Here is a 17,341-nt window from a genome sequence, read left to right on the forward strand (position 1 = left end):
TAGACCACACTTGACAGACATAATTACCAAAGTTTTCCTGCTTCTCTTACATTTTTAACAGCTGTATATCCCTCATTTTAGGAAAGTGCTTGTCACCATCTAACATAAATGCTTATCAGATCACAAACCAATTGATAATAAAGTGGGACCTGCCCACAGCTCATACATCATATGAGCTGAGATACAGAGAGGCAATCACAGAAGCCACTCCATGGACACTGGTAAGTAGTTCCAGATGACAATCACGTGAGAACATAAGGTTCTGCCTCAATATCTCCACATATGACATGCAGCACAAGGATTGCAAGGCAGCCCAGCAAGGAGTCACTTGGTAGGCAGATCCCATTAAGGCACTTCAGTTTGGTTCTAACAAATCGTGAAATGTTTGTGAAAGAAGGAATAATAGTTTTAAACAGAGTAAAATAGAACAGCATGTCATCAGGTTCATTAATGTACCAGTGAGACATTACAAATGCTATTGATGCAAAAGCTGAATATCAGAAATGCCATGCAAATTCAGATCCAAATTATACTTTCAGTGATTTACAATATTACTCTTTAGCTGGTGACATTGTATTTTCAAACAGATTAGAGATCAGGTTGCTTTGTTTTTTAAGGTAATAATTCATACCTTACACACCTTTGGTTTGTGTCAGTATTCCAGATTTTCTTCTTTGAAAAGAGGAGAAATAATTTCTCTGTAATACAATCATAGAATCATAGAATTGTTTGTGTTGGAAGGGACCTTGAAGATCATCTAACTCCAACCAGCCCTGCCGTGTGCAGGGCCACTCTGTACTAGACCAGGTTGCCCCATCCAAACTGGCCTTGAACACTTCCAGGAATGGAGCGTCCACAACTTCCCCGGGCAACCTGTTCCAGTGCCTCACCACCCTCATAGTAAAGATTTTTTTCCTAAAATCTAATCTAAACCTACTCTCTTTCCGGTTACAGCCATTGCCCCTTGTCTTGTCTCTACATCCTCTTGTGAATACTCTTGCCCCATCTTTCCTGTAAGTTGTCTTCAGGCACTGGAAGGCAACAATTAGGTCTCCCCAAGACCTTCTCTTTTCCAGACTGAACAATCCCAATTCTCCCAGCCTTTTCTCACTCCATCCCACTGATCAATTTGGTGGCCCTCCTTTGGATTCATTCCAACAGGTCCATGTCCTGCCTGTGCTGGGGACCTTGTCCCTAAAAACTGGAAAATTCTCCATCAAATTTGTTAGGTTAGAAAGTCAACATTACTTCATCAGCAGTGCTGAAATCCATGGGTAATTCTCTTCAAAGCATGCATGCTCAGTAACCTAAGAGACCAGGTTATATTCCTGAAACTATTGTATTTTCACCACATTTCCTGAATACATGCATATATGCTAATTATTTCCACTTGTTTGGATATGGTTCCAGATCTTCTGATGAATCTTTTCTCCTTGGGAGTATCTCAAACATGTCATCAGGTCATGGTGTACTTCTCTTATCATTCTTTGTTCTGACACACAATCCTTGTTCTCAAAACTGAGATACTAGTTAGTACATATTAATCACTGATAGAAGTAAACAAGAAAGCATTAGCTGGAACAAGTTTATTAGTCACAGATGTAGGGAGTTAGCACAAGGCCACATTAATCTCTGTAATTTGTACTAAGCACTCTATGTACAAAATTAAGCACTAACAAGGAATATAGGGGTCATACTCTATTGTGCTAAAGTTAAAAAAGTTTTCCAGCATCTTCCTCCACTGCTGCATAGACATCTTACAGGACTGTTCTGTAACCACCCCAGAGCTGGATGCAGCACTGCAGGTGGGGTCTCAGCAGAGCAGAGCAGAGGGGCAGAATCCCCTCCCTGGCCCTGCTGGCTGCGCTGCTTTGGATGCAGCCCAGGACACGTTTGGCTCTCTGGGCTGTGAGTGCCCATGGCTGGGTCATGTCCAGCCTCTCACCCACCAGCACCCCCAAGTCCTTCTGGGCAGGGCTGCTCTGATCTGTCCATCCCCCAGCCTGTGCTGATACCAGGGTTGCTCTGACCCAGGTGCAGCACCTTGCACTTGGTCTTGTTAAACCTCATGAGGTTCCCATGGTCCGCCTCTGGAGCCTGTCCAGGTCCCTCTGGATGGCATCCTAACCTTCAGAAGTGCCAACAGCACCACTAAGCTTGGGGTCATCTGCAAATTTGCAGAAGGTGCACTTGACCCCTCTATGCCATTAATGAAGATATTAAATAACCCTGGTCACATCCACTATGGACCCCTGATGGACACCACTTGTCGCTGATGTCCACTGGGATTCTGAACCAATGACTGCTACTCTCTGGGTGCGACCATCCAACGACTTCCTGATCCATGTAACAGTTTACCCATGAAATCCATCACTGTCCAATTTGGAGACAAGGATGTTGTGGCATACAAGATCAGTTCCAGATGCCTTTTAGGGCATGCAATATGGCACAGCAACAGGGCAGTACAAAATTAGAGGGAATAAGTAAGAGATGGAAAATGAGTCATAATTTCAGTAATGTCTGCATGTAGCAGCAATGACTGCTTATCCTGCCCCTTCCCATCCAGCATATCAAGCCAAAGCTTCTCCAGCATGCAGGCACATATGCATGATTTGTATCACTAAGTTCCTGAAATTGTCTGTTTTTCAAGCTCTGTTATTTATATATATGTTATCAAGTTTTAAATATGTGTTTATCAAGTACAACAGAACCCCAAGAAGAAAACTGTATAAATAGCAACAGTTCCCACTTCTTGGGAAACTCTGCTCACCTCGAAGCCTCTTTGCTTCCTTTTTACTACAAAAATCTCCCTTGTTCTGCCTTTTATCTCAGAAGACTATTCCTACTTCTCTTACAGCTGACTGCCAGTTTGTTTAGCCACTTCAGAAGATGTACTTTGAGGGGCCCATGTACGAAAGATTTCACCTCAGTACAAAGAATGTGCAGGTCTTGCAAAGGTCCCCTTGTTCACTTGCATACAATTCCTAGACCATCCTAGGACAGCCAGTTACCCAAGCATAGCCCATCCAGCAGTGCAATAGATAGATAACAATGTGCAGACTATCTGGCACATGGCATGTGGAAGAACAGAGGGTTAAGAGCACTACAAATGCACATTCTGCAGGTTCTGGAGACAGGGGAGATTGAAGATTCACATGAGTACTATGAAGGACTAGTAGAGATAGCCACACTTGGTGATACAAATGACTGAAGACTACAGGCCATAAATATTCATTATCTCCCAGGTCCCAGCTAATCCTATGAATTTAGGCTGTAATCTCTTTCTAATCATGTGGACATAGGCTACACTTGCAGCTGAGTAAGTGAGTATGGCCACACATGCACAGAAGATGTATAAAGCTAGTGTTTACCAAGAGTAGGATAAATGTACTTTATGTACATTTAATGTAATTTAACATTTGGGTTTTAAATCCTTTCCACTTCCCTCTTATTCTATATAGATTTGGAGTCTTTCTGTAGTATTGTCCTTAGTTTTGCAACCAAGCATTTTCTATTAGCAAAATTACATGAAGTTGTCATGGTCAGAACAATATCCTTCACTCATAAGAAAGAAGTAGCAATGTGTTTACTGATATAAAACAGAAATCTAGCAAAGTTTGATAGTAAATGTGACAGGCATTTAACAAGAGTAGATGGCAAGGAGCACTTGATTACTTCATGGAGAATAGAGTCAGACAGAACTGCTAGGGAGACTTTTTAATTGGGTCATGATGCTTAGAAAGGCTCCCCTTGCATTCTAAAATTCTTCTCAGAGCCCCTGTAAGTCTAGTTACTTCCAGATCCAGACTTAGTCCCAGACTTGGTCAACAGTTTATGTCTGAAGGATTGTATGTGCACAATCAATCCTTTGTATCACTTAAATGAGGTTTAAAATTTTCAGTGTACTAATTTCCAAGTCACTTAATCAAGTATCTGATGAGACAAAAATTCTCTCAACCTTGAGGAGTAGCCTTAAGAGGCGTCCCTACTCAAGAGATACTGTTGTATAGCCTACTGCTGTGCGGGAGAGCTCAAGAGGCTGTGGGCTATCCACTATTTAAGGGGTAAGATGAGTCACTTAAAGACATATACATGCTCACTTCAGATATTAATTTCTTCCGAAGTTGACTTGAACCTTAACCAGCACTATGGTTAGGTGGATGAACTGCTCAAATTAGCCCTTGTCTTTCATGTTATCTGTCTGCCCTGAATCAACTTTGAGATCGGTGATGGTCCAGACACATTGGTTATGTCTGCTGATTGTGGTTATCACTTGAGCAGGATTACACGAAATGAAGGGCAGGATGGAGGGGAAGCGGAGGGGAGGTAGGTGAGCACACTGCCACAGAAGTTAATTAATTAATTTATTAATTAGAAAATAAAGTACTGCAGAAATTGAAAGAGAAGAGTTGGTCACCTTACAGTGGGGCTTTGTTTTTTTAGGGGGGGTTTAGGAAAAAGTTTAAGCAATAACAACCGTTTTCTGTTGTATTTTCTCTTATTTTCTCTGTATTTTTCAGCTCAGGGTTTTTCTTAGACATGGGTGATGTCTTTGTTTGAAGAAAAACTCCATTCCCTGTACAGTTACTGAGACTCCAGTGCCGTCATCAGCTGCAGATGCACATCACTTCTGCAGTGCCAAGGCACAGGAAGACACACTTTCAATCCAGTCATGCTCTTTAAGACATCAGTCATGAGGATCTATTTAGACATAATGATACTTCTAAAAATAAGGACTTTTTAAAATATTTAATTTTCCCTTGAGTTCTTGTTCTTGAGAATGTCACTAAGGCTCAGAGTTAAGTAAATTTTTGGTTTTCAGTATATGTCAGGTCTAACTGATTTTAAAAGTAATATTTAGACCAGGTTACTTATTGTCCTGAGTGAGCAGAACAAGTTCATGTAAAAGAGGGTGTTGCCTTGAAAGAATGAAAATACCTTGACTAAAATGCGTAGTAATTCCTATTTGATGACAGGAACCTCTACTTTCAGCTGAGTCAGAAGACCAGTCTTAGGCTGAGAAAACAATTAATGTAAGATTATTATTGCTGCTACATAAATGATCTTTTTTTTAGGTGCCTCTAGAAAGCAATGTTGTCAATGTCACCATTTCAAATGTAAATACTAAGTCTTCATACATTGTTCAGCTCAGATGTGTAACCAAGGATGGTCTCAACTGTGTTTGCATTTGGAGCAAAGAGATTTTGGTCCCTCACAGTAAGTGAAATGTAGCTTCATCCTACTAGTTGTAAATATGAATGTAAGTGCTTTTCCAATTTTTGTGCCATATGGAATAGCATTTTCAGATACTGTTGAAAATATGAACATCAGAATGACTCATTTGAGTGCACATCTCCATCTTTTACCATGTTTACCAGAACTCGTGAACAAGCCAAGAATATCATATAATGTAACCACACAAAACTCTCCCGGAAGAAGAAGTGTTCTTCTGAAGTGGGAGGTAAGGTTCACTCTGAGTCTGGGTACCTTCTGTTATGTATATGCTATTTATTTAATACATTGCAGGGAAAAACAGACTTTCTCATTGTATTGAGACTACACTTGATATGCAAAAGGCATTGGATATTGTACACTTGCTGCAGAATTCATTGCATCTATATGCTAGTGATTCAGCTGCTAGAAACCTACAAGGAAAAACTACATCCATTTATAATCTTGAAAAATCACTAAAACTTCCCTTCTTTTCCAGGGAAAAACATGTTTTCATTTTAAGAGCTTCCAGTTTTTTCTGAAATTCCTCGCAAGACATTACTAAATGTCTTCCTGTCTATGTTACTCCAAAAGTATCCAATTATTTCATTAAGATAACCCAGCCTCACAGCTTCGTGGTATCTACACACTATTAATTTTGTGCCAGAAATAACAGACAATCTTGATATCAGAAATAATCCTTGAAGAATTCACAGGCCTTCGTGTATTAAGTTTCTGCCTATATTGCAGCAATTTCCATTTCTGTGCACTGCATTTTCCAATCTCTTATTAAGATTAGTACAGTAAAATAATGAGTGAACCACCACCAGAAATTTCTACCAATGGATATTTAACAGGTTCCAAATTTGTAGCATAATTACTAGCATTTCTCTTTAAAGAGACTAGATACCTAACCAAGCCCGAGTAGATGAGGGTACCCAGAGGCATAAATTTCAATTAAACACCTCTCATTTACTTTCAAGTTCCTAATAATGAGGGATATGTTCCAGTGAAATGTAGAGAACGTTACAGCTGCTTCACTGCTGTTATTGCTAATTGCATACACATAACTGTGATCTCAATTAAGGAAAATTCTTAATCCTGTACTAAAATCCTCTCAATTTAAGCATGCTGTTAATTTTAAGGAAATGCTTTGCTTCATTGATTCCTAATGACCTAATTAAAACAGTATGATTTTATCCCCATTATTGGAGGCTCCATTTTGTTTATACAGTTAAATAGTTCTTGATTTTCTGCAAGGGACATAACAGCATTTATAGAGTAATAATGTTTTTCCTCTTGCTAGGTAGCACAAAATGAGAACGTCCTTGGATATTTCGTTAATGTGGAAAGAATACCCAACAGCTGCAGCCACTCACCAAATCGCATCTCTCTCAAAGAGGGAAAAATTCTTGTAAATCTCTCCATGGCTTACTATAGAGTTAATATTTCTGCCTATAATGAAGCAGGAGAATCTCCACAAGCCATGTATATTGTCCCAGAATTCTATGGAACAGGTACTTACCTTATCATTCATTCACCAGAGTGGTTGGGAAGTTTTATGACCAATCTCCAAGGCTACTTTTAGACATACTTTGGGATAGGTGAAAGCATTCTCTTGAATATTTTTTAGGCTGATATTTTTACATACTGGGAGTCAGAATTGTTTCTTAAGAAGATACTTTGGTAGAAGTTAAGAGATAGTAATTTAATATTCAGTTTAGCACTTATTGTTTCTTAAGCTAGAGAAAGTACCATGTGCTGGATGTACTTCAGAAAATGGTTTATGGACTGTCCTCAACATCAAGTAGATGTCATGGTTTAAAAAAAAGTTCACAGAACTATGTGCAAGTCTAAATTTTTGAGGTAAATAACTATTAAGAGACCTGCTACTGTCCTTTATTTCATTATTACTCTAAATGGCACATAGGAGAAGGAACAGATAGGATGTACATGTCACTTTCTAATGAACATGTAAGCTTTGTAATGCCTAAACAAACAGTCTTTTCTTTTAAAAAATAAACCTAACAATGTTTTCCTTATAATATAAGCTAGATTCATGTGTTATAATCTTGAGGTATATTTATTGCAATATAAGAAGAACCTCTCTTACAAAGTAAGATTTTTTTTTTTAAATTAAGCTATAGCATTCACAAGCAAAGATGTGTGCAAGTACCCTTGCTGAGCTTCAGATAGCTGCAAATGACTGCTTATCCAGAATTCTCTAACACACCCCTCATTCTCTTCTCCTTTGTCCTGCTAAGAGGTAAAAGCTTGATTTTGCCCTTACATTTCAGTCCCTTAGCTCTCTTCTGATAAAATATATCAACCGTTTCAAGCCACCTTTTCACTGACAATGTTGTCTACTGAACCTCTGAGCCTGTATTTCATGGCTCTCTCCACCTGTTTCTATTTGACTGTACTTCAGTGCAACTTCTCTGTATCTATCATGAATTACTGAGAAGATACTTAATGCGCATTAAGTCCATTCTCAAGATAAATTCCTTCTCAGCATACACAACTTTTCCTCAGCTAGTACAGCCATTTTCTTTACAGAATCATAGAATCAATTAATTTGGAAAAGACCTCTGAGATCGTTGAGTCCAATCTGTGATCTAACACCACCTTGTCCATAAGACCGTGGCACTAAAGTGACACATCCCGTCTTTTCTTAAATATTTTCAGGGACAGTGACTCCACCACCTCCCTGGGCAGCCCATTCCAATACCCAATCACTCTTTCTGTGAAGAAATTCTTCCTAATGTTGAGCCTAAACCTCCCCTGGCACAGCTTGAGACTGTGCCTCTTGTCCTATTGCTAATGGCTTGGGGGAAGAGACTGACCCCCACCTGGCTACAGCCTCCTTTCAGGCAGTTGCAGAGACTGATAAAGTCTCCCCTGAGCCTCCTTTTCTCCAGGCTAAACAACCGCAGCCCTTTCAAACAACCCCAGCAACCCCAGTTCCCTTGGACAACCACAGCTCCCTCAAAATTAATTTGCCTTTCTTGGATTGCTTTCCAGACAGGAGATAAAACAGAGAGCATGTATATCTGCCACAAGGTCCACTTCTTGTCTCAAAATGGCAGGTTGCTCTTCTCCCTCCTTAGTGTCAGTAAGAAGATCTTTCCTAGTTTGGTAGCCTGCCTTTTATAATGTCAAAATCTTCATGATCCTTTCAGAAAATGCAAAATATATGAAATATAAAATTATCTAGCTATGATTCATTGTTCGCCTCCTCCCCTACCCAGGCAAGCACTATCTCACAGTTGCTCTGTGTATAGCAGTTACTAGCGGCTCACAGGAACTTATTTAGCAACACCAGACTTCCTCTTCCTGAGGCTTGGAGCAACCATTTCATTTCCAACAATCAGAAACAAGGAAAAGTCATGAACAGCAATCAACACTGTAGCCCCCAGACACCATTGCATTGTAAATGCTCAGTTTCCTGTATTGAAATACTGGTGTAAACCTTACTATGGTAAGTGGGTCACTTGCAATGATAACTACTTAATAAATAACCTCCAAAGACAGAGCAAAATGGATAAAGAAAAACCATAGGGGAGAAAACTACTTTTCTGTTTATTAACCTTTAATTGTATATTTGTTCACAGACTTGCCTGGTCAAATCCATGTCAAAAGCCAGGGAACCAATGCAGTTGTCACATGGACTCCAGAATACAATCCAAAATGTTTTGTGGTTGACTGGGGCACTGGTAAAGAGGATATGCACATGAAAATAGTAACTACGGCTACTGGAAATTTCACACTAGGTAACAGCAACCACTGCACCTCCTATGGAGGCACCCTTTCATCTCTTGGTTATTTTTGGTTGGGCAGAGTAGGATTTTCATTCTGTTTTTAAGGGCAAACTGAAGATCCATCCAGATAAGTGCAACTCTTAATATTTGTCCAGTATTGAGTCATCATCTAATGCTTAGCAACATTAAGGCAGATAAAAAGCAGAGTTTTCATTAGGATTCTTCTGGATACTGTTGGGCAAGAAATTCAGCTAAGCTGCTGGTACAATGTCTCTCCTTGCCCACATTCCAGGCACACCTGGCTTTACTGGCTTTAAAAAAAACTTTCATCTTGTACCTAGGTAAGCTTGTCTTTCAATACAAACTGCTGTATTAAACAGACTCTCTAAGATTAATTTCTATTTTTATCCCAATGTCTGTATTTGTCAAAGCTGAAGTTCTCAAGTCCAGTATTCTGCTTACCAAGCTAGGCATGATGGGCTTCAGTCAGGGATTTCTTTATGGAACAGACATTGAAAATCTTTATTAAAGTCATGTACGTGGCCTCTTGCAAAAGCCATTCAGGACTGGTTTTTATGTACAGTAGAGAACATTTAGCTTCAGAGTTCTACAAAGTCTTCTAGAGAGTTCACTGTTTACCTTGGTTCTTCTGCAACATCTGCAGTGCCACATTATATCTAGGTTTTTTGCTTGTTTATATATTCTAGCTGAGTGGGAAATATCTATCCCTGAATTAAGATAACTACAGCCATTTTAGTTCCCAATTTCTCCTTCAGCAGCTAAAGCCTCCCATAGGGAGACTATAAACAGATCAGTCATCTTTTAAAAGAAAACCCATGTTATGTCCTGTTCTGATTTTGAAATAGTTAGCATTAAGCATCCAGAGACACTGAAGAAGGATGTACATATTTTGTACTCAATATAAAGCACTATACAATTATACTATGCTTTGAATCTCAGAAAGCAACAACTATACAGAAAAACTATGAAGCTGTTGTCTTTCCTCTACTTCTTTGTAATTTATAACTTTTCAGTAAACCCTGACATACCTTTATTTGTTTTCCAGACAATTTTCAACCATATAAGTTGTACAAAATAATGGTACATGCATCTGATGTGTGTCAGTGTGAAAGTTTCCTAAGACATGAAATGACTTTTGGAGTGACCCACTTTTACACCGTTGAAGGAGGTATTCCTCCCCTTTGAACAACCTCACCCATTATATTTCTTCTTGTTTCCTATCTGCAGCAATAAAAGGGAAGCTACACAAGATTTCTTTTCCAGGTGACTGAACAGCATTCTCCAGTTAGCGTTGCCTTTAGGCTTAGCAGTTATGTCCTAGCAGTGAATTACCTGAATGCTGTTCCTTACTGACAAGTCCACAGAAATATTTATTACATGCGACATTACCAGAAATAACAGGAAGAGGGTCTCAGACCCATGAGGCTCAAATTTAAATTAAATCAGATTTTCCAATCCCAATTTCATAGTGCCTTATATTGCAAATTGAAAGGAGTATGACTGTCACTATTGGAGTAAAATATTCATAATGAGACAGTCACAATTTCTGCCTATTTTGGTATTGTTTAAGGTGAGGGGCTTTTACTCTATGGGATTTTGCCTTTCTCTTGCATCCTTTACGTTGTATTTATGGGATCTAGAATCCGACAAGAAACTCTCTTGGAAGCAGCTAGGTTTCAGTCTTGTATGTCTACTGCACAGGTATTGATGCAGAACTCAAATATCTGGTTTTTTAAGTTCCTAGGACAGGTCCTGCTCATGTGACAATTCTGAATATCACAAAGCATTCTGCAGTTGTGAAGTGGACTGAAATACCTGCAGAAGACTGTTTGGGCTTTCTCCAGGGATACAGGATCAGTTACACAGATTCATCAAGGCAGAAGTCTCCGGGTAAGCCACCATTGCCAGAAAAAAGCAGCAGCTCAGAGTTAAGAAAGAAAAGTTTAATTCAGACCATTAAGTATACTGAGTTATTTATGCTTTCTGTGCAAACTGAGTGCTCTGCTCTCAAAGGTCAGCTCCTGGTTAGACTTTTTGTGCTCTAGATGCTCCCATGAACACCTAGAATTTTCTAGATATTATCTCAAATTAAATATTGCTACTTCCTTGAAAATTAATTTACAGCAGAATTCTCTAGTAACACTTAAAGGAAGACATACACTTACAGTATTTCTGAAGTATTAAGATTTCAGTCACAACACCTTTATGTTTCATCGCAACTCATCCGAGCTTGAGTCTGAGCCTTTGTATAGGATGTAAGACATTATATATTTCATTTTTCAACTGAATTAGCAGATTGTAATTCTTACCGGTTTCCAAAGACACCACTATAAATTTACTTTTAGAAACAGTTTCTTAAATTGGTAGTTTTTACGTTTAATTTTGGACTTGATGACCTCAAAGGTCTTTTTCAACCTTAACAAACTACAAATGACGGTACAAACCTTAACAAATGATGAAACTTCTACACATTGGAATAAATGAATAGCTGTGAATTCAAACCACTTGAGTTTTCAATTTAAAAAATCCCCATACTTCTTTTGATAAGCATTTTCTTTCTGCTCTACAGTGGAAAGTCTCTTTGCCATAAGTAATAACACATTATCTTTGTACATACTGACTTTCAAATAAAATTGTAGACATGCTAGAGAAGACAAAGAGCATCTAAGACAAAGGGAGAGAGTAAGAGTTCTGTAATTCATGTTGACCTATGCCTTTACAGAGCCATAGTCTTCTGGAGACTCTATTCCACTTCAAATACCTATCTGAAAGCACAAGAGGAGCCAGAATGGGAACATCCAGGACTGAACCTAATTTCTTTTTTTTTCCTCTGCCTTAACCAGTCAATACAGCAGTGACATGACACCCAATTGCCATGTTTTCCAGGCAGGGAGTATAATTCTATTGGAGAATTTGGGGGAAGAAAGTCCATAGGCTACAGCACCACATCTACTTCTGTGAAGATCTTAAATCCACAGTGACAAACTTGAAAAGTAATTTCTGCCCCATTAAAAACATCCTTACAACATGGTTGCATGTACATTATTCTGGCCAAGGGAAAAATCCCTGCATCATCAGAAAAGAAAGGCTGAGCTGAAAGCCCCACAAAGCAGGTAAAGCAGAATGCACAGCCCTGTTCCTGTACTGAATGATGAGTAATAGTATTAGCATAAATCAAGCTGAACAACTACTTGAGTGAGACTAAAGCTTTGATAAGGGCTAGTCCTAATGTTAACTGTTACAATCAACATAAAAACAATGCTTCAGCATGTTAGATATATTTTCCTCTCATGAAGTGTACACAGCCTTCTGTATTCTTCACCAGTGATGGTTTGACCCTGGCTGGGTACCAGAGCAACTGGATGCCAGACCCACTCTGTCCCCTCTGCAAGTGGACAGGGGAGAGAAAATAAAACATTCACGGGTTGAGATAAGGACTAGAAGAGATCTCAGATTACTCTATGGACAAAACAGACTTGGCTTGGGGAAATTAATGGAATTTAATGGCAGTGAAATTCAGAGTAGGATAATGACAAGTAAAACAGATCTTTAAAACACCTTTCTCCACCACTCCCTCCTTCCCAGGCTCTACCTCTTCCCCATCAGCAGCACAGGGAGACACAGACTGGGGCTTGTGGTCAGTTTATCACGGATTGTTTCTGCCACTGTTCAGGGAGAAGAGTCTTCCTGCTCCAGTGTGGGGTGCCTCCCATGGGAGACAGATCTCTGTGAATTTCTCCAGTGTGAGTCCATCCCATGGGTTACAGTTCTTCATGAACTGCTCCAGCATTCACAGTGTTCACTTCTTACAGGGTGTAGTCCTTCAGCCTGCCCCAGCGTGGATCTCCCATAGGGTCACAAGTCCTACTGGGAAACCTGCTTCAGCATGGGCTTTTCTCTACATGGGTTTGCAGGTCCCTGCCAGGACCCTGCTCCAGCACAGGCCTCCCACAGGTTCACAACCCACTCTCAGGCCTCCTCTGCTCTGGCCTGGGTCTCCTCCACAGGCTGCAGGTGGATCTCTGCATCCCCAGGCACCTCCATGGGTTCAGGGCCACAGCTGCCTCGCCATGAACCACGAACCACAAACCACGTGCTGCAGGGGAACCTCAGCTGCAGCACCTGGAGCACTTCCTGCCCCTCCTTCTCTCCAGGCCTTGGTGTCTGCAGGGCTGTTCCTCTCACACATTCTCACCCCGCTCTTCTCTGGCTGCAATTACATTTGCACAATAACTTCTTTTCCTTTTAAATCTGTTATCACGGAGGCATTACCACCCTTTCTAATTGGCTCAGCCTTGGCCAGCAGCACATCTGTCCTGGAGCCAGCTGGAATTGGATCTGTTGGACATGGGCAGCTTCTGGCAGCTTCTCACAGAAGCTGCCCCTGTAGCCCCCCTGCTACCAAAACGTGGCCATGCAAACCCAATACAGCTTTGGTGTGTTAAAAGCTCATGCTTCTTACCTCTGCATTTAAAATGTACATAAATATTTCAGAGAAATCTGGTATCCATCCAAAGAACATCTGCACAGTGTGGTTTCCTCCAGATGAGGATTAGGGCATTGAAATTTTGCCTCTTCCCCAGTCAGCAACACTGATACATGCTCAGTCATGAGAGTTCATCTAATCATCTCCTCCCCAAACCCTCCTGTATTTCAGCTCTTACTCTCAACTCTTCTACCACAACTTACCATCTCACCGGACTGAAGGAAAAGACCACCTATCGTGTACAGATTTCAGGATTCACTAGTGCTGGAGAAGGACCTCTGACTCTTTCACAACCTTTCAGCACTCCAAAATATGGTACTCTGGAACCTCTATGCATCTGCATTACTCAGCATGAATCCTTGCTTTATGCTCTCTCTGTGCTTACTCACAAGGTTTATTAGTCAATCCTCAGTTGCTGAGAGCAAATACAGAAAATTGTTCCTCTGTAAGAGGTAAACTTTTATCACAGAACAACTCTGCCTGTATTTCATTACCTAGTATACAGGGAAGATTTAGCTAGGGTTCTTCATTTCTGAGACCTTTTCTGACCTTCTTGCGCTAGCTATGTGCACATATCTTTATCTATTGACAGTTACTGTCATAGATTTCAGCAGTTTAAATTTCTGCCTGACTAGTAAAGTTCAATCATCTGCTCTTGGCAAAATCCTAAGCAATCACATAAAACTGGCTTCCTGAGCCATTAACTGTAAAATTAAAAAATTAAGTATCTTTCAATTGCTCCTATGTGGGTGAAAACTAATCAAAGTGGTTTTTGCTTTGTTATAATTTAAGTACATTTTAAGTAACAGGTCCTTTAGCTCGCTGGCAAAAGTTTTCTTGTCTCAGAGGTGCCTGGAAAGGCTAATACCAATACAATTACATTTAAAAAGTCTAAAGAACTTAAAATCATGTAGGGTTGACTAAACTTAGTCTTTCAAACATTTTTCACACTTCACCAGTTAAACTAAAACTAACACTGCAACAGACTTGTTTGCCCACAGGTTCCCTTAATGAATCTTTCTAAATAGAAAAAGAAAAGAACATGCTAAGATGCTATCAGTAACCTGTAAAATTCAGAGACAATAGTATGAAAATGCTTTCTTCCCACAAAAACTTCTGTGTGTTAAGTGAAGGAGGTATAAAATCAAACAACTGAATAGTCAAAAGTGTGAAGCAGAAAAAAAAAGACGAGAAATTTAAAATATTTCTTGAAATCAACAAGGATTGCACCCCTCCTCCCCCCTACTGAAAACTTTCTCCTGTCAATACAAAATATTAAAGTGGAGCTTTTCTGCAGGACTCTATTCCACTCATCCTAACAAACATATATTTGGAGAGGGTTCAATTGTTCAGTAAAGTAACAAAAATGCAGAGTGAGATTAATACAATGTTTTAAAAATTCAAGTAATTACAGTGAATTTAAACATTACATTTACTATTTTTCCTCTCCCCCAATATTTCACAGGTCACTTAATCCATTAGGAGAATCTCAGGTTTCTTTGCTATTAAAGCCTTTTTCAGCAACAAGGCAATACATAGCTTTCTAAATTAGTTTTTACTACTAGGTAGCTGTTTGGTTTAAAAAAAAAAAAAAAAGAGACATTTTTTGTTGGGGGATGGGTAGGAAAAGAAAAACAAGTGGCTTTTTGCAAATATGGTTTGTCAATATCAGTAACACAATCATGAACTGGCCACACTTTCCTGGCACTATTTTTAAACTTTTGATGTATCCATCTATAAAAAAGACGTCTACATCGACTCAGTCTTAACATCACAATCAGTTTTGGTTCCGGTGTTAGCAGCAGTGTTACTGCCTGAGCACTTTATCAACCTTCATTAACCTCTCAAACACTTTCTCCTCTTTAGGCAGGTGGGATATTGATAGAAAGTACCTCAAGCAAGTATTAACAGAGGCGATAGGAGACATAGGTTTGCACCAAGGATTGACAAGTGGCTGATTACAGATAAAGTGGTCTTAATGTTCTTAGAAAGTAAAGCATGGACACTAACCAAATACACAAAACATATTATTGCTATGAGGACCATGCATGATCTCACAAAAACCCCAACCAAATAAAACAAACAAACAAAACCCAACCAAAACCAACCAGCCAAAAAATCTCCGAAACCCTACTAATAAATCCTGAAACAGATTAGAAGCCACTTTCGCTCAAATAGTTTCTTGTCAAGTCAGACATGCATGAGGGTCCTGACCTACTAAAATCAACTGGAGCTCACGTAACAGCATGGGGTGAAAAAGTATACTTAGGTTGGAGAGAAGGGCAGAGAAGAACCCTCTGAAATTCAGCAAAGGCAAATGCCAGGTCCTGCACCTGGGGAGGAACAAGCCCAGGCACCAGCACAGGCTGGGGCTGACCTGCTGGGGGGCAGCTCTGCAGAGAAGGACCTGCGGGTCCTGGTGGACACCAAGCTGTCCATGAGCCAGCAGAGTGTCCTGGTGGCCAAGGAGGCCAGTGGTATCCTGGGGGGCATTAGGAATGGCATTGCCAGCAGGTCATGGAAGGCGATCCTGCCCCTGTACTCAGCCCTGGTGAGGCCTCACCTGGAGAGCTGTGTCCAGTTCTGGGCTCCTCAGGACAAGAGAGACATGGAACTCCTGAGTGGGTCCAGTGGAGGCTACAAAGGTGTTTAGGGAACTGGAGCACCTTACTAATGAGGAACAGCTGAGGGAGCTGGACCTTTTTATCCTGGAGTAGAGGCAACAGAGAGGGGATCTTACCAATGTATACAAGTACACTAAGGGCAAGTGTCAGGAGGATGGGGCCAGACTCTTTTCTGTAATGCCCAATGACACAAGAGGCAATGATCATAAACTGAGACACAGGGATTTCCACCTGAACATGAGGAAGAGCTTCTTTACTGTGAGGGTGATGGAGCACAAGAACAGATTGGCCAGAGAGGCTGGGGAGTCTTCTTCCCTAGAGATATTCAAAACCTGCCTGGATGCCATCCTGTATCACCTGCTCTAGGTGAACCTGCTTTAGCAGGGGGTTAGAACAGGTGATCTTCAGAGATCCCTTCTAATCCCCACTGTTCTATGACTCTATGATACCTAGATATCTTAAGAATACAAACCTGAAAAGCTCATACTCCCCTGAAAATACCAGGTCTAGCTTTAACTAGATTTTACTTAAATTCCAGAAGAAGTGTAAAGTTGGCTTTGACTTCTGTTTGAAATACTTCTCTCATGAAGTTAATAAGGCCTTTCTGTACTTAAACACCATAAATCTGATTCTATCTTTCTGTTTCCCATCAGATAAAGGAGAATTTGAAGGTTTTGTGATTGGCCTTTGTTTCAGCATGATACTCATTCTGGTTTTTGCACCGCTCATTTGTTCTCTAGTGCTTAAAAGGTAAGAACAGAATATTGGCTGGAGTTGTTAACAGCACTCTTGTTTTGCTTAGATCTGGGCTTCATAGCACTGAGCCTTTTTTGTCATTAAAGGCAACACAACTCAAAAAACACACAACATAAAAGCCACTGTACTCATTGCACAGTGAGAGCAATTACAAGTCACTATATGCTGATTAAAATAGTAAAAAGAGTTTGTCAAAAATCTATCATCTTTAGCTTTTGATTCCATTATCTAACTACCTCCTGTCACAAACACCCTTAGAAAGAGCCAGGACCATTTCTCACAGTGGGAAATATGCTCTATATGTAGATAAAGCATGCATTTAATTGTTTTTATCTAACATGTTTCTTGCAAACACATTTAGATATTAAATGTATAAAGTATGCATACAAGCACATAATGAGAAAGAGTAATATATGAATAAGTAGGAGCAAGACAGAAAAACAAGGGTGCCTGTAAGATGTGAAGGTGGTCCTCTTATTTTAGGA

The 17,341-nt window shown here is 40.0% G+C and overlaps 1 protein-coding gene across 1 annotated transcript in view; it reads left to right on the plus strand.

The window, feature by feature from the left end:
* Window positions 1-17,341, plus strand: part of LOC125320478 (interleukin-6 receptor subunit beta-like) — a 33,189-nt gene that overhangs the window by 7,377 nt on the left and 8,471 nt on the right. Inside the window, exons 5-13 of the mRNA XM_048292852.1 lie at window positions 82-221; window positions 5,076-5,217; window positions 5,379-5,461; window positions 6,518-6,728; window positions 8,823-8,981; window positions 10,036-10,158; window positions 10,728-10,880; window positions 13,648-13,791; window positions 16,754-16,850. Coding sequence (XP_048148809.1) covers window positions 82-221; window positions 5,076-5,217; window positions 5,379-5,461; window positions 6,518-6,728; window positions 8,823-8,981; window positions 10,036-10,158; window positions 10,728-10,880; window positions 13,648-13,791; window positions 16,754-16,850 — 1,252 coding nt within the window. The remainder of the gene's footprint in view (window positions 1-81; window positions 222-5,075; window positions 5,218-5,378; window positions 5,462-6,517; window positions 6,729-8,822; window positions 8,982-10,035; window positions 10,159-10,727; window positions 10,881-13,647; window positions 13,792-16,753; window positions 16,851-17,341) is intronic.

The sequence above is a fragment of the Corvus hawaiiensis genome, chromosome Z (genome assembly GCF_020740725.1).
Source record: "Corvus hawaiiensis isolate bCorHaw1 chromosome Z, bCorHaw1.pri.cur, whole genome shotgun sequence".
NCBI lineage: Eukaryota > Metazoa > Chordata > Aves > Passeriformes > Corvidae > Corvus > Corvus hawaiiensis.